Source organism: Fundulus heteroclitus, chromosome 22 (assembly GCF_011125445.2).
Source record: "Fundulus heteroclitus isolate FHET01 chromosome 22, MU-UCD_Fhet_4.1, whole genome shotgun sequence".
Lineage (NCBI taxonomy): Eukaryota > Metazoa > Chordata > Actinopteri > Cyprinodontiformes > Fundulidae > Fundulus > Fundulus heteroclitus.
Genome location: NC_046382.1, coordinates 17,108,194 through 17,123,418, shown reverse-complemented (window position 1 = coordinate 17,123,418; position 15,225 = coordinate 17,108,194). Strand labels below are relative to the sequence as shown.

At 41.0% G+C, this 15,225-nt stretch overlaps 1 protein-coding gene across 1 annotated transcript; it reads right to left on the bottom strand.

Annotated features, from left to right (window-relative positions):
* Positions 1-1,226: 1,226 nt before the first annotated feature.
* Positions 1,227-14,578, bottom strand: lhcgr (luteinizing hormone/choriogonadotropin receptor). Its single transcript, NM_001310007.2, is given in 11 exon segments — positions 1,227-2,793; positions 4,176-4,244; positions 6,467-6,652; positions 7,450-7,524; positions 7,628-7,696; positions 7,800-7,877; positions 8,032-8,106; positions 10,416-10,490; positions 10,585-10,659; positions 10,916-10,987; positions 14,315-14,578. Coding segments are annotated over 11 exon segments (2,142 nt in total). The 5' UTR covers positions 14,470-14,578; the 3' UTR covers positions 1,227-1,580.
* Between the last annotated feature and the right edge of the window lie 647 nt (positions 14,579-15,225).

Genomic DNA, 15,225 nt, shown 5'->3' with positions numbered 1-15,225 from the left:
GAGCGCCTGTGCTCAACTGCGCCACCAAGTGGCCACTTTTAAATCTTGAGTTTGCCACGGCAGTTTGTTGATTAAATTACACACGCCATAGATCACAATCAGTCCCAGGATTTAGACATTTACATGTTCCTCTTCACGTCGGTTTAAAAAAAAAAAAGGACTTTTATCAAATGTTTATACTTTGATTGCACCATATTTGCCTTTTCTTCTTGAGAAACAAACCACACCACTCAACAGCTTCAACGTCTCCCCCCCCCCCCCCACGTGCAATCATGTCCACAATGGTGAAAGGACTGTTTAAGAATAATAATGCCTCATTAACATATTTTTTTTTAAAATGTTGTCACGTTACAACCCCAGACTTTATTACTAAAATACAAATGTAAACTGTGGCATATTTGGATTTAGCCCCCCATAGTCAATAATTTGAAGATTAGCCTATTGCTGCAATCAGAGTTGCAGATTTGTGCATGTTTTTTCTTTGAAAATGTCAAAATCTGTGTCAAACTAAATGAGGAACACTTGAAACAATTAATTTTCACGGCTTGGTGCTGGACTTTGACTGAGCCATTGTATGGCATGAATGTGTCTTAATCTAAGCTTTTCCATCGTACCTTCAGCTCCGTGTTTGGAGTTGTTGCTCTGCTGGAGGACAAATCTGCACCCTAGTCTCCAGTCTTTTGAAGCCCATAACAAATTTTCATCCAGGATCGCCCTGTAATTAGCTTGATCTATCGTTCTCTCCAGTCTGACCAACTTCCCTGTCCCTGCTAAATAAAAGCATCCCCACAGCATGATGCTGCCACCGCCATGTTTCACAGTGAGTCTGGTTTTGGTCTCATATGACCAGAGCATCTTCTTCCTCATGTGCCCCTTAAATAACTTAAGGAAAACTTTGGTCTTCTTATGGGTTTCCTTTCAACAATCTCTTTCTTCTTGCCATTCTTCCATAAATAGACAAGTTTTCCTACCTAAGCTATAGATTTCAGCTGCTCCTCCAAGCTTACCACAGGTGCCCTAGCTGTATTTACAGCCTGTGAGTTCTTGTCTGTCTAGTTTTCGCTAACATACATCTGAGGCTTTCACAAAACAGTTGTTTTTGCACAGAAATTAAATTCCACAGATATGGACTCTATACATTAGCTGCTTTCTGAAGGCAATTGGTCGCACCGTATTTTAATCCAACTTATCAGAGTAAACAGGGCTAAATACAAATACATGTTGCAATCTTCAGATTTTTATTTGGAAAACTATTTAAAAAAAACAAACAATTATTTACTTATCTGTGTAGGTCTATCAAAAGAAATACCCATGATGCATTAAAGTTTGAAGTTTAAACGTGACAAAATTAGCAAGGCTTTGCAATATGATGCAGCTGATCACATTTTCTGTGTTATCTGGACATGAAGAGATGCGTCGTGTGTCAGAGGATTGCATTCACGTCTTTAATAGTAAACTGTATCTACAAAAACACCTGCTTATTTAAAATGTTGGCGTTTGCAAGAGCTCTTCCATAAAAAAAATAATAGTACATGTTCAACAACGCAGAGGGGTACAAGTGCGTTGCCCCCTTTCTGTCTTCATGTTATCTCCTGCTCCTCTTTAGGCTGCAGATCCCGATGACACAGGGGAGCCAGGTTTACCCCAGTCTGGCCTCCTGTATTATTGGACCTCAGGTTGCTCTTGTCTGCATTTTCCGAGCTGCAGGCCTTCAAGTGATAAACGCTGGCCTTGCTTTTGCGGCATCCCATGGCGCTCATGAGCTGATAGGCGTCCTTCCTGAAGGCCTTGGTGAAGATAGCGTAGAGGAAGGGGTTGGCGCAGGAGTTGATGGGGAAGAAGAGGACCAACAAAATCTTGGAGTTGGTGACCGTAATGAGGGGGACCTTGAAGGCGGCGGAAATGGCGAAGAAGGAGATGGGCGCCATGCAGAGGAAGTCGGTGAAGATGAGCACGGCCATGCGCTTTGCTATCCTGGTGTCGGCGCTCCTTTCGGGGACCGCGGGGTTCTTCACAGCCAAGTAAATGAGCACATAACAAACGCAGACGACAGCGAAGGCCCCCACATTGAGGAGCAGGATGATGATGATGAAGGCCTGAGCCAGGGGCGTCTCGATGTCCATGGGTAAGCACATGCTGACTTTGGTGTAGCTGCTCACGCCCACCAGGGGCAGCAGCCCCATCCCCAGACACAGGAACCAACCAGCTGCCATTATGCCTGCAGCCTGTGCCAGGACCAGGTGCCGCTCCACGTGCAGAGCGTTGGTGATGGTGTGCCAGCGCTCCAGGGTGATGGTGGAAAGCGTGTAGACCGACAGCTCGCCGCCGAACACGGACAGGAAGCCGGCGGCACTACAGCCGGGACCGGTCTGCCACTCGATGGCGTGCTGGCTGTAGTGACCGCGGGTCCGCAGGTCTACGGTGGCTATAACCAGAAGGTAGACGCCGATGCAGAGGTCGGCAAAAGCCAGGTGGCACATGAGGAAGCGAGGCACGGTCAGTTTGTTGCGGCTGGTAAAGAAGACCAGAAGCACCATCAGGTTGCCCGTGACAGCCAGTATGTTGATGAACCAAATAGCGACTCTGAGAAAGGCAAAACCGGAGAGGTCCTCACAGGGGTTGAAAGCATCTTCTTCAGGCGTGCAGATTATTGGGTGGGAGTGGCAGGAGTCCAGCTCAGGGTAGTGGAAATCCAGATCTTGGAAGGTGTCATCCTGTAGGTCAGCTTCGGGAAAAAAGGACGAGCCCGGAAGCCGAGGTGTGCCTGCTGTGCCTCCAATGGCACTCTGAAATCTGTTTTTAATAGACATAAAAAGGCAAAAAAAAAAAGAGTTAAAGAGAATAGACTTGAGATTTTTCCCTTTGAAGGATGGTTCAGATCTTTTGAGGTCAGATTCTGTTAATGTATGATCAGAAATGGTTCCCTTACAGCCATAGCAGGATTTTACGGCACTATGTGTGACACTGGCTTATTAAAATATCAACTATAAGAATCGCTAACAGGTAGATCACATCTGTAACTCACTGTATTCAATATGCACACATCTATATGCAGTGAGCTCTGACTTTTCTGGCAGAAAATTTCCCCAAATAGGAACAGCCACCCAGATGGACCCTTGGAATTTGCTAACACTACATTAGAAGCAGAGATGGGTAGTTACAGTTACTTAGTTACATTTACTCTTGTAACTTTATGAACAAAACACATTTTAGGAGTAGTTTTACTGCACTGTACGTTTTACTTGAGTCATACTACTAAGAAGTGTCGCTAGTCTAGTTTTGGCTACTCTACCCGATTTTCTGCTACTTTCCCCGCCGTGAGTAACTTTATTGAATAGAGAACAGACTTGTTTTTTACCAAAAAATGCATCAGCCAGACACACAAGAACAGTTTATGTTAAAGTGAGACCTCTTGTTTGAACACAAGCTTTGTTGTTTTATTGTTATGTTATGTATGCTGAGCTCATTGAGCCATTTGGAGGTCAGGTGAACATGCAGTAAACAGTGGATATGAACACTGGAAGTACTTTGCCCTGTTCTTACCTGCTGGACATACATAACTGCTGTGTGGTGTGGAGAAAATGTTTTTAAAATGTGTTTCTTCTGCCTCAATGTGTTACTTTATAATAATAATTTTTTGCACATTTGTACTTTAGTCTTTGAAATACCAGAATGTGTACATAGCTTCATCAATTTTAAATATTAAACCAGATTAGTTACTCAGGACTTGAGTAGCCTTCTTACCATTAACTTTTTTACTCTTGAGTAATTTATTTGATTGGCTACGTTTTACTTTTACTTGAGTAAAATATGTTGAAGTAGTGGTTCTTTTAGTTGAGGACAATTTTTGGCTATTCAACCCACTTCTGACTAGAAGATATTCAATTGTCGGACTTTAACAAAAGTCTGATAGCAACTTTCTCACCATTTTCTCAGTCCACATGTTTTATTTAAAAACATCAGCTGAAATCAGGTGATTCTGCAAACTCACAGCAATATGACCTCCTTCTGTCACAGATAATGAAATTATTACTGATTTAAGTTTGACAGAAACTCACTTATAAGACTCTAAATCATCCCTTTAAACAGATTTTTTTTTAATCTGGTTGTTCTTGTTTGGAAAATGATGCATAGAATGAACTACTAGTTTAGCATGAGAAGAACAGACGTCTCACCTTGCTGATGGATTCCCTTTTTTGCACGATGTAGAAATATTATCCCATGGGTGATTAACCGAGAAGTCCCTGAAAAAAAAACCCAGAGGGAAACAAATTTTCATTTTCCATATTTCTCTCTTATACTAAATAGCTAAGAGCATAAAGAAAGCAAAATTCAAAATGTGTTAAACTGAAAAGTGTACTCGTTATTTCACATTTTTTATGCACTAACAACAACAACAACAACAACTCTTGTGTTCAGGTGTCCCACAGGCTTGATTATTTGTGTTTTTGCACATTAAATTGTAAAAGCTTCTTGTCAGCTCAGAGCCAGCTCAGGTTTGGAGATTTAGAGCTCATATTCACAACGAACGACTCCTAACTAATTAATTATTCAGAGTTATGTAACACTTCTGGAAGAGCTAACCAGAAATTTAGTGTAAATTGTTTTTGTATTTACTTTTAACTTTAATTGTATTATTTATTCTGTGAATGCACTGTATAGTTCAGGGCAGACATTCTGACGTGAGCAAACACAAGCGGGCCTTTGTTAGAAAGGGCTGTGCAGCATCTAAGAGGAGCTGGTTGGCCACACATACCAAACAACCAACATGCAAAGATGCAGAAGTGGAATGCAGCTTTTGTTTCTTATTTTGTTGGAACAAAAGGTCTAGCATAAAAAAGGCCAATTCCCTCCTGTGCTGAACAGGGGGTCAGGGGGAATGGGGCAATAGAAACCAAACTACACAATACTAAGAGTCAAGTTTTTATTGTATTACAAAAAGCTTAAGGACTTGTGTTTAGCCTGCATCGCTGTCATCTAAATGTGCATTTGCACGTGCATTAATGATGATTATGCAGGACTGGTTTCCTCTGGGAATTTTTCCCACATTGGATTTGTTTTATATTTATTTTCCTTGTAGGTAATTTTAACAATATATCGCCAATCCAACATTCCAGTGTAGCCACTTCTAATGAGCCAGTGAGGAGGATGGTGAGCTGTAATAAAAAAATGACTGAAGAACGGAGTGGGGGGGGGGGGGGGATTTGCAGTCAGGTTGGCTGCAGATTATTTACCCAAAACTATGTTTTCTGATTCTTAAAAAAAAAAAAGAAAAGCAAGTAAAATGCTTTTGTCAGAGCTGTCTGCTTGGAGTGTGACAGCATTTCTAGAGCATTAGATTTATTTTGCCAGTGTTGTGGTGATGTTTCAAATCAGCTGATTTAGTCACCAGAGTTCTGAATATACATTAAACCATTCATAATTTTTCTACACATGATCATAGAGGTCACAACCCTGAGAGAGAGATTGAGGGTATATATCTGCGTTCCTACAACCAGAATCGCTTCATTGTATTATTTTGCCTTTATCACACGGAGCATTCTAATATAACACTATATTGGTTTTCAAGCATGAGGAGGAATATAGAGAAAGGAACAAATCTGAAATTCCTTGCAAAAGTGTTCATACCTAGTGAAATTGTCCTCTTTTTGTTATGTTACAACCTTGTATCTTATTGAGATTTTAAATGAGGGACCCTAACAAGGTATCACATCATTGTTAGGTGGAAGGAAAATCTGAAAAGTGTGGACTGGATTTGCATTCAGCCCCATTTACTCCCGACCACTAAATAAAATGCAGTGCAGTCAACAACACTTTTTCACCAAAAGTTTTTTGGAGAACATTAGTGAACAACACATATCCCGAATATCAAGGAGACAGGTCATGAGGGAAGTGATGAACGTTTAAAGCTGCGTTATGTTCGATCCCAAGCTTTGAACAAGGCAAGGAGAGCATAAAAACAGAGCTGCCATGCTGACAGCGACCCATGGTAACTCTGGAAGCGCTGCAGAGATCCACAGCTAAGGCGGGAGAATCTGCTGACAGGGCAGCTGTCTTCCATGTGCTCAACGGACCTGACCTTTACGGGGGAGTGGTTAGGAGAAAGCCATTAGAAGTCCGCTCTACCCTGTACACTGTTCTGGTCAGATCTGACCAAAATGAAACTTTTTTCCCCTTTACATAGAACAATGCAATTTGTGGTGGAAAACTAACGCTGCTCATCACCTGGAACCATGGTGAAACATGGCAGTGGCGGCATCATGCTGTGGGAATGCATTTCTTCAGCAGGGACAAGGAAACTGGAAGGTGGAGGGAGCTAAACGCAGGAAACACACCTGCTGGAGGCCGCAAAAGGTTTCCCACTTTTTAGTAGGACTGTTACCAAAACCCACAGCTTTAACGGGTGTGAATACATTTGCAGGGCGCTGTGTGGTGTCACATATAAACTATTCACAGAGCAAGTCACCTGAGAGTGCTCCAGCTCAGAAGAGCACAGCAGTGGCTGTTGTAGGTGAGGTGGGCCTCTCGGAGGCTGCCCAGTCCCTTCAGGGGAGGCAAGCTTTTCAAACCGTACGCCGACTGCGCGGACAGCATCAGGACCGACTCCAGGCCGTGAGCGGGCAGCTTTGTGAGAGCTGTTGCCGAAACGTCCCTGTGAAATAACCGAGAACAGCGTCACATGAGCGACCTTCTTATTTCTGGACCTTTGCGCCAGTAAGCTGCCTCGTAAAAGTTTCACAGCTCCAGACAACCAGCCATAATCGCATAATGATGACGCATAATCCTACGGAGCCCGGGAGAGCTCACTTTAAGTGATATTTTTTTTCAGGTCGTGATAATTTGTGAGCACGTTTCCTTTAATTGAGCCCTCGAGTTAATAAAACGTGAGCACGTTTTCTTTTAATTGAGTCCTCGAATTGATAAAACTTATTCGTGCACACGTTTTAATTATTCGTGGGTGCGTTTTGGTAGATCGAGATCTCGAATATACTATAACGTGCTCATGTTTACATGTGTCAAGACAATATTGAGTGCACGTTTTACATATTGTGGCCACGTTTAAGTAGATCGTGCACACAATGTTCTATAACCATGTTCACTAAATTGTGCTCTCGTTTTAGTAAATCGTGCACTCGTTTAATAAATTGTGCCCTCGTTTTACTATGCTTAAAATGAGAGCTCAATTTTGTAAAATGAGCTTACACTATAGTAAAACGAGAGCACAATATAGTAAATTGTGCAGACAATTTAGTAAAACGAGCGCACATTCTCTCAACATGCAAAACATTTATTATACGGAGCCCCTCTAGGGCTCCGTATAATCCAGCCGAGTAATAAACTCAAAAAAAAATAATTGGATTTGAATAGTCAGTTTGAAAAATGTCTATGTTCTTGCTTCCTTATGTCGCCTGAGTTCAAAAACACGCGCACACATGCAACAGAACTTACAGGACCCCAGGACCTGTGGCCCCTCGGAAAGCTTCTCTGTGGATCACTTCAAGATTTCGATTATTCTTCAGGACCCTGGACATGGCAGAGTGAAAGACCAGTGAGCCCAATTTTTCCGCTGCCTGAGCAGAAATCCCCCCTTCCCCCAAAAAAAGAGCATTAAGTAGGAATCCAATACAGCTTATCTATCTTTGTCCCATTGAAGGCATGATTGTGTATAACTCTGATACCATTGTTGTAGAAGTTCCTGCAATAAAAGAAAATAAATAAAAAAAAAAAAACACGCTTAAATCAAGTGAATCTCCAAAGCTGATGAAAGAAAGGATGGAGCGATGCAGAGGAGAACTCACAATGTAACATGTCCCTCAGTCATCCTGGTGAAAGCGTTTGGAGGCACCTCAAGCAGATGAAGGTTGTCGCATATTTCCCTGCAACGGGAGTTCAGTTCAGACTGGACCGTTGTGTAATACTACACACGCTAGCGGTCAGAATCTAGCTCTGAGCTATGTGGTGTGAGGTAAACAGACCATTGCTGTGTTTGACTCTCATTCAATCGTGTCATCGTCATCTCGGCGGACTTACAGAATAAACTCTGATTTGAGAGAGCTGACCCACGTGACATCAGGGAAGAGCGTTATCCCGGTGTTTGAGATGCTCCTGCAGAGAGGAAGAAGACACAAAATATCCGTGCAATAAATTTTGACTTTACTGTGAAATCAAGCAAAAAAAAAAATGCTTTCTTTTTATAGTATGTATACTTTTTCCCTTGCAAAACTATTCATACCGTTAGAGTGTTTAAAAATGTTACAAAAAAGTTTGATGGCGGTTTTAACTGAGAGGCCAGCACAAAGTAATGTATTATTGTGAAGTGGAAGGAAAAGGATGCATGGATTTCAAAATTTTATGCAAAGGAAAATCTGAAAAGTGTGGCGTGCACATTTGTATTTAGCCCTACTGGGACTGAATCTAGAGAGAATGAAACTGGGTACAACGGAAACCATGCCTGTAAACCTCTGACCCAGGTTTTCTACCAGGACTGCCCTGTACGTAGCCCCCGCAGCATGGTGCTGCCTCCACCACCGTTCACCACTGGGATGATTGACTGAGGATGATGTGCCACGTTTGTTTTTTAGCCACGCAGGCTAAAAAGATCTGTTCCGGTCTCACATGATGGGAGCACTCTTTTCCACGTGTTTGTTGTCCCTTATATGCAGTGGCTAGCTGTGGCAAAAAGCAAAAGGAACTTCACATGGAGATTTTTCCAGTGCCGTCTTTGATACAATAAGTTTTTGTGGGGCACAAAAACTCAACACCTATAAGCAACAACAAATTTTCTGGGATTAATACAACCTGACTTTGATTGATTATAAATTAAACTGATAAATTAGCATTACCCACCACACTAGAAAGCCACTTTATATTAGCTAAATGTAATTAAATTTTTATACATAAAATTAAAATTACAATAAGGGGTCACTAATAATGTCAATTTATTGAACAGAAAAGATTTCTATCACTCCTTCAATGAGAAGTAATGTATGCATTTCCAGTATTTTGATTGGACACAGGATTTGTGCCCCACGGCTGTTTGCTGAGAACATGTTGGGCATGCCCACTGCGATTTCAGATGTTCATTATTTAAACAAATGTTGGTGGGTCCGCCCTAATATCAAGGCACCTCAAAAGGGTTCAGCCTACTGAGCTTGTCAGCATTCTGACAGACTTAGATGTATAGACACAAATGTTTATAACAAAATTTTAATCATATAGGAATCTGTCTTTTTTAAAGTATTACTCTATAAAGAACGACTGTGTCCCACCGATTGTTGTGAACATGGAGCTCCACAGTGACATCTGGTGGGGCCTGGCCCCGCATGCAGAGACGCCACAGGTTCTTTCACAGATGGCTTTTCTCCATCTCTTCCATAAAAGCAACATTCATAGAGAGCCTGGCTCTTACTTGTCACAATGACATCATGTTTTAGCGTTACCATTGGCCGTCTTGCTGCTTCTCTGATTATCACTGTCCTTAAAAGTGTGTTTATGTGGACACCCCATGACTTTGTCAGTCTGCAGTTGTGCCACAGTCTCTCAGTTTTAAGATGATGCACTGATAAATACCTCAAAGAAGTTTAAAACCTTGGAATAGTTTCATAACCTTAGACCTATTGCCCTGACATCCGTGATCATGAAACCCTTTGAGCATCTGGTGCTAAATCATCTCACAGACGCCACAGGCCCCCTGCTGGATCCCCTGCAGTTTGCAGGTCGGCAGAGGATGCTGTCAACCTGGGTCTGCACTTCATCCTGCTACCCAAGGACATACGCCAGGATCCTGTTTAAAAACTCCAGCTGAGTCTTTAACACAATCAACTCAGACATCCTCCATCAGAAGCCCACCCAGCTCACAGTGCCGCCCTCCAGCTGTCAGTGAATAACCAGCTTCCTGACCGACCGCCTGTCATATAATGTAATTTGCTGTCCTACTTGCTGTGACTTGTCTGCCTGTTATTTTGTTTGTTTTTTTGGTCTTTTTTTTTTTACCATTTTTAAGTCAATTTTAAGTAAAATTCCTTGTTTGTACCCACAAAGTTAGGAATAAAGTTGATTTTGTTGCTGATAACTTAGGCATGCTTCAAACTATGTATTACTTCAGTGACCTTTGCTGCCAACTGGTTAGACTGGATTTTAATACTTTTCAGAATTTGTTTTTTTTTTTAAAAAGTACTGAGAACCATGTTTTATTTTCCTTCCACTTCACAAATATACACCATTTGGCCTGGGGCTATCGGTTAAATTGCTTGTAAAAAAGCGTTAATAAAGATTGAAGTTTGTGGTCATAATGTGATAAAATGATAAAGTCAAATGGATGATTACTTTTGCAAGGCCCGCGTATGTGGAAATACATTTATTTAGGTTTAATTCTAAACCTGGAATGTTATGGGTTTGTATTCAAGTTGCCTCACAGGTAGTGAAGATTGGGAAGGTTGTTGAAGGCTCTTCTGTGGATGTGCATCAGACTCCTGGCGTTCTGGATTGAACTGTTTAGTTACAGGAAGAAAAGAGCAGCTGTAGCGCACCACAGTGACCGGGGACAAAAACAATCGTTCCCAGAATCCCACAGGCTGGACTTACATCTCAGAGAGGTTGAGAAGGTTGTTAAACGCTAATGCCTCGATGGTTTCCAGGGTTACACTTTGAGCAATCTCACTGCAAGCAACACGAACACGGCACAGTTAGGATTACTACTAACTCACCGTACCTACTGTTGTTCAGTGCCAACTAAACCGAGCTCTAAAAAATGCAGAGTAACATATTATGTAACAAAGACGATAGTCTTTAAATTCAGGGTAAAGGCATCTTTCATAACTATACATGTAGCACGTTCCCACGACACAGAGCTGACATTTTATAATTGTGTCACATTGTTGTTGGTGCACTAAAAAGAAAAAAAACAAATACGTACATCCTCTGAACTCCTCTCAAATCCTCAAAAGAATGGCTTGATATAGTTTTAAAAGAAAGATGATAAAGAAACCTACAAGAGACGGGAAACGAGATCATGTTGTGATACAACACATCTTTAGACAACAAATCACTTTGAGTTAATGTCACTCGATGGTAAGATTTCGATAAATAAAAGCATAAAAATCATCATCTAAGAACCAGCGAGAGATGTTTGTATTCGCTCATCAAGGGCATGAAACTTAGTACAATTTGAGGCGTTGATGTAATTTATTTCAACAGCTTTTTTTTCTAGGGTGGAATGGTCCTGAGCAAAACACTTCAATATAAACAAGAGTTTGAAACAAATATTTCAATTTGCCATGGATTTTCTATACAAAAGATCAAATGGTTGAAAATCATTTAGCAAGTTATTTTTTTTACCAAAATTTTTTTGTACCCCCAACTATCTTCTTGTCTAACCCATGTCAGGATTTTTTTTTTTTTTTTTTTTTTTGTCTTTTCCATTAATTTCCACCACCAGCCAACACTCAGCAACAGATCAACACCAGATCAGCTCCATCTGCTGCAACTAATGAGTGGCAGCTCTGCTCGCCTGTCACTCTGCCTACTTATACCTGCCTCCCTCATCCGCTCCCGGCCAGAGCACCTCATCTTGTTTCCCTGCCTGCAGCTCCTGAACAGTTCTGATTCTGCAGCTTCAAAGCAAGTCTGGTTCTGCTTACCACTCTGGGTCAGTCTGGTTCTCCCTGAATTTTCTGTCACCTACCACCTTATTAAACTTTTTAACGTAACCCTTTGTTTGGCATGAATATCGGTTTTGCCACGTACACTAAGCCTTACAATTCTGGCTGGATAGTTGACTGTCTGGGTTGGACGGAACAAGCTTTTAAAGCCCGTTTCATCTTCATCTCAGCAGATGATTAATAAAAGGTTGTGAATGGAGTTCTTTTTGGAAAGCAATTTTTCCTTTTTACCCTGCTTTACTGATTTTAAAAATAAATTTTTGGTGTGTTTTGAGATGACTGTCCAGCTGGTACACCCATACTGTGTCCAGGTTTTAACCATCTGACACCAAACTGTTACCCTAAGATAAAGGAAAATTGCCTAGAATATCCGGACCAATACAATGAAAATGTTTCCCGGTTTACAGAACCACCTGTATATTTTACATTATAAAACTGTACATTACTTAAATATACATTTATAAATGTTAAGATAACAGGTATTTTGGACATTTGTGGCACTAGTAGCAATGCCATGACTTCACTTAATTATTATTATATATATTTTTTTTTTATTTAAAAGTAACAGTGTGTTAACTGGTTTACATTTTCACTGTATTTTTATTTTTACTGAAAAATTCTGGCAACCACAGCTGTCTTTTGTAAAAAGGGATTTTTTTTTTTTTTTTTTAAACAAAGTAGGAACCAACAAGGTTCATACCAGCAAAGCCTGCTGCACAAACAGTGTCACTGTCCAAAGTGATGTAAATTTAAGAGCAACATTTTTGAATGGGGCAACTTCGCACATATTCAAAATATGCTGTTGCACACAAGGTCAAGCTAAATTACCTCTGAAGAAAACATGGAGGATCTCATGAAACAAAAACTGGTCAGTTTGTCTACAATGGCAAGAAGATCGTTTAGTGGGGTGAAGGTGAGTCCTCCAAAGCTAAAAACACTGTATCTACCATTAAGCATGGTTCTGGCAGCATCTTGCCCCGCGGTCTGAAACTTCAATCCCCGTGGGCGAGTGTCACGCAACTTTTTAGATGTGCATCTTTCAATGCGCCTGAATTAGACAATTATGACCACAGCTATGTAGAACATGACTGCATGCTTGGGAGTTAATTCAACCACTTGATTCAGGAGGGTTGGACCAGGGATGCATCCCAGGTGACAGCACCACCAGAGGACTGGCGTTTGGGACCCCTGAGCTAGATAGACGAAGCTTGGAGAAAGTGGGACGTTCCAAAAAACAAAGCAAAAAAAACAATTATCTCAAAAAATACATCAAAACTGGTTTTAGAAAGCACGCTAATATTCAGTTTTTAGGAGGGCCTCGATGCCAATCCTTTTATTTAAACCTCTGGGCTACATTTGCACAACTAGATTTGTGCTTAGAAAGTAGCTAATTTAAAGTAACGTCACTGTTTCTGAAAAGAAGGTTGGTCATATATCGAGCCAGAATTTTACTAAAAGCTGTTTGAAGGCCAGACAAACCATGCAGACAAGGTGGATGAGCGATTTTATTTATTTTTAATCACAGTAGTAGGTATATATATAATTATATATGTATGTATGTATGTATGTATGTATGTATGTATATAATTGAGTTTATATGTAAATATTTGGGCCTCATTGGACTTAGAAAATCCAAAACAAATTCACTTTCTGGTTTCAAAAATCGTTTTGAAATTTTCTCGTCTCATCGTTTCTTCCTGACATTAACTCATTTGAGCAATTTGAAGTTTCTGCAGTGCATGCGTACTGCACGAGTGTTTTTGGCATCCGGTCCAATCATGACACTGCCAGCCTTGGTGTTCACAGGCACTTATCAGTCCAGATTCAAGGTCCAGCAAGTCATAAAAGCTGGGGTCAAGATTTCCCACCTTCAAGGCTCATCAAAATCTGGTGGGCTCTGCGGGTGAGCTGAGAGGCCAGGGAAGCACATAGGATGAGAGGATGCTGTGTGTACCTGACCTTGTGAGGCCAACTTGACATGTTCTTCAGAGGTAATTAAGTTGAACTCACACTGGGGTTCTGTATGAGGTGACCATGAAGGTCTGTGGATATGTTTCTATTCAGTTGTTCTTTTAATCCAAATTGTTCTTATTGTGACAATAAACAATGTGTGGAAGGCAGCTGGACAGTCGTCTTCTAGAAAGTCTTCTGGAGCAAAGTTTAAGCTGTTGTTTACAAAGTTAGATATCAGCTGTATGACCATTACGTTGTGTAATGAAAGTCTATGTGATGCATAATTGTAAAACAGATAATATTGTGGCTGAATATGATAAATTATTAAAACTTTCCCCAAATTAGGATCATCCTTTCATCTAATTAGTGCGTTTTATAGGGAATACATTGCCAAAACGTGACGCTGCTCACATAGTATGCCAGTTAATTTTGGTTTTATTAAAAGAACCAAGAAGAAAAATGTTGTAAATCTAATAAAATATTCTGTTTGAAAACTGATATCTAACAATCCATTGGAACCGAACGTTTGGTTAAAAATCAAACATCTCACTGTGCGTAATTACGCACGGACTGGTCAGGAAAATATCTCTATAAAACAATGCAGCCGCTTAACATCATATCCGTTGTAAGATTTTATGACATGCAAGCACAGATACTCGTTTTTAAAATAATATATAAAGCCACAATACCCATGCACGTACAGTCTTTTGTTCCCCTGATCCTTCTCCGCGTCTGCTGTGACCCTGCATCTGATCGTCTCGGAGGAACACCGGCAGATCCTCGGACACACGAAACACGTGGATCCATCAAAGAACGGGAATAAGACGAGCAGGGATGCTAGGAGCGGGCTCCGCATGGCAGCTGGCGTCTGTGAACCGTCCGAACGGCGAGAAGGCGGGCTGTCCACTCACCGCTCACTGCGCATGGAGATGGAGGTGTTTAAACAGATCATCCTGACTCCGCAGAGGGGGGTCTCTGTCACCTGAACCCAAAACCAGCAGGCTATCAAGAACGTCTAACTTTTTTTTCTTTCTTTTTTTTAACAATAATACTGAACATTTTTACGAAATTGCACATGGCTCTTTCATGCGTTCCCCTCCCATTTTGCACAAATGACAATTTTGAACGAGTTAAATTATCTGAGCTTCACCAAAGTTTGCGCTTCATGGCAAATCTGGGCCAGTTTGTGTCTCAAAAAATGTGCAACGAACACTGCGAGTGATACAAGCGCGTTTTGTACATTTTGGGGAAGTCGTATCTGCACGTCAACTTATTTTTTATTGTTGTGGAATAACGTTCCTGCTGGCAAATAATCCAAGCAGTGACCCTGTCCCTCAGCAGGACACAGTGACCTCAAAAGCTTCCCACAAATTTATCTTTTGTTTTTAATTTTATTCAACCTTGACAGTAAAGATGTTTTGGCAAATATTACAATGGAAGAGAATACTCCACTGTTAAAGGCAATATCCCTCTGACCCACATGACTGAATATGTGGGAAAAAAACACAGACAGTACATTTAAATATAAATATTATAGTCTGATCAATTCATTTAAACAGCCCCTTTCCCCAACATTAACTCACTGGATTAAAAGAAATGTTGTAGTGAAACT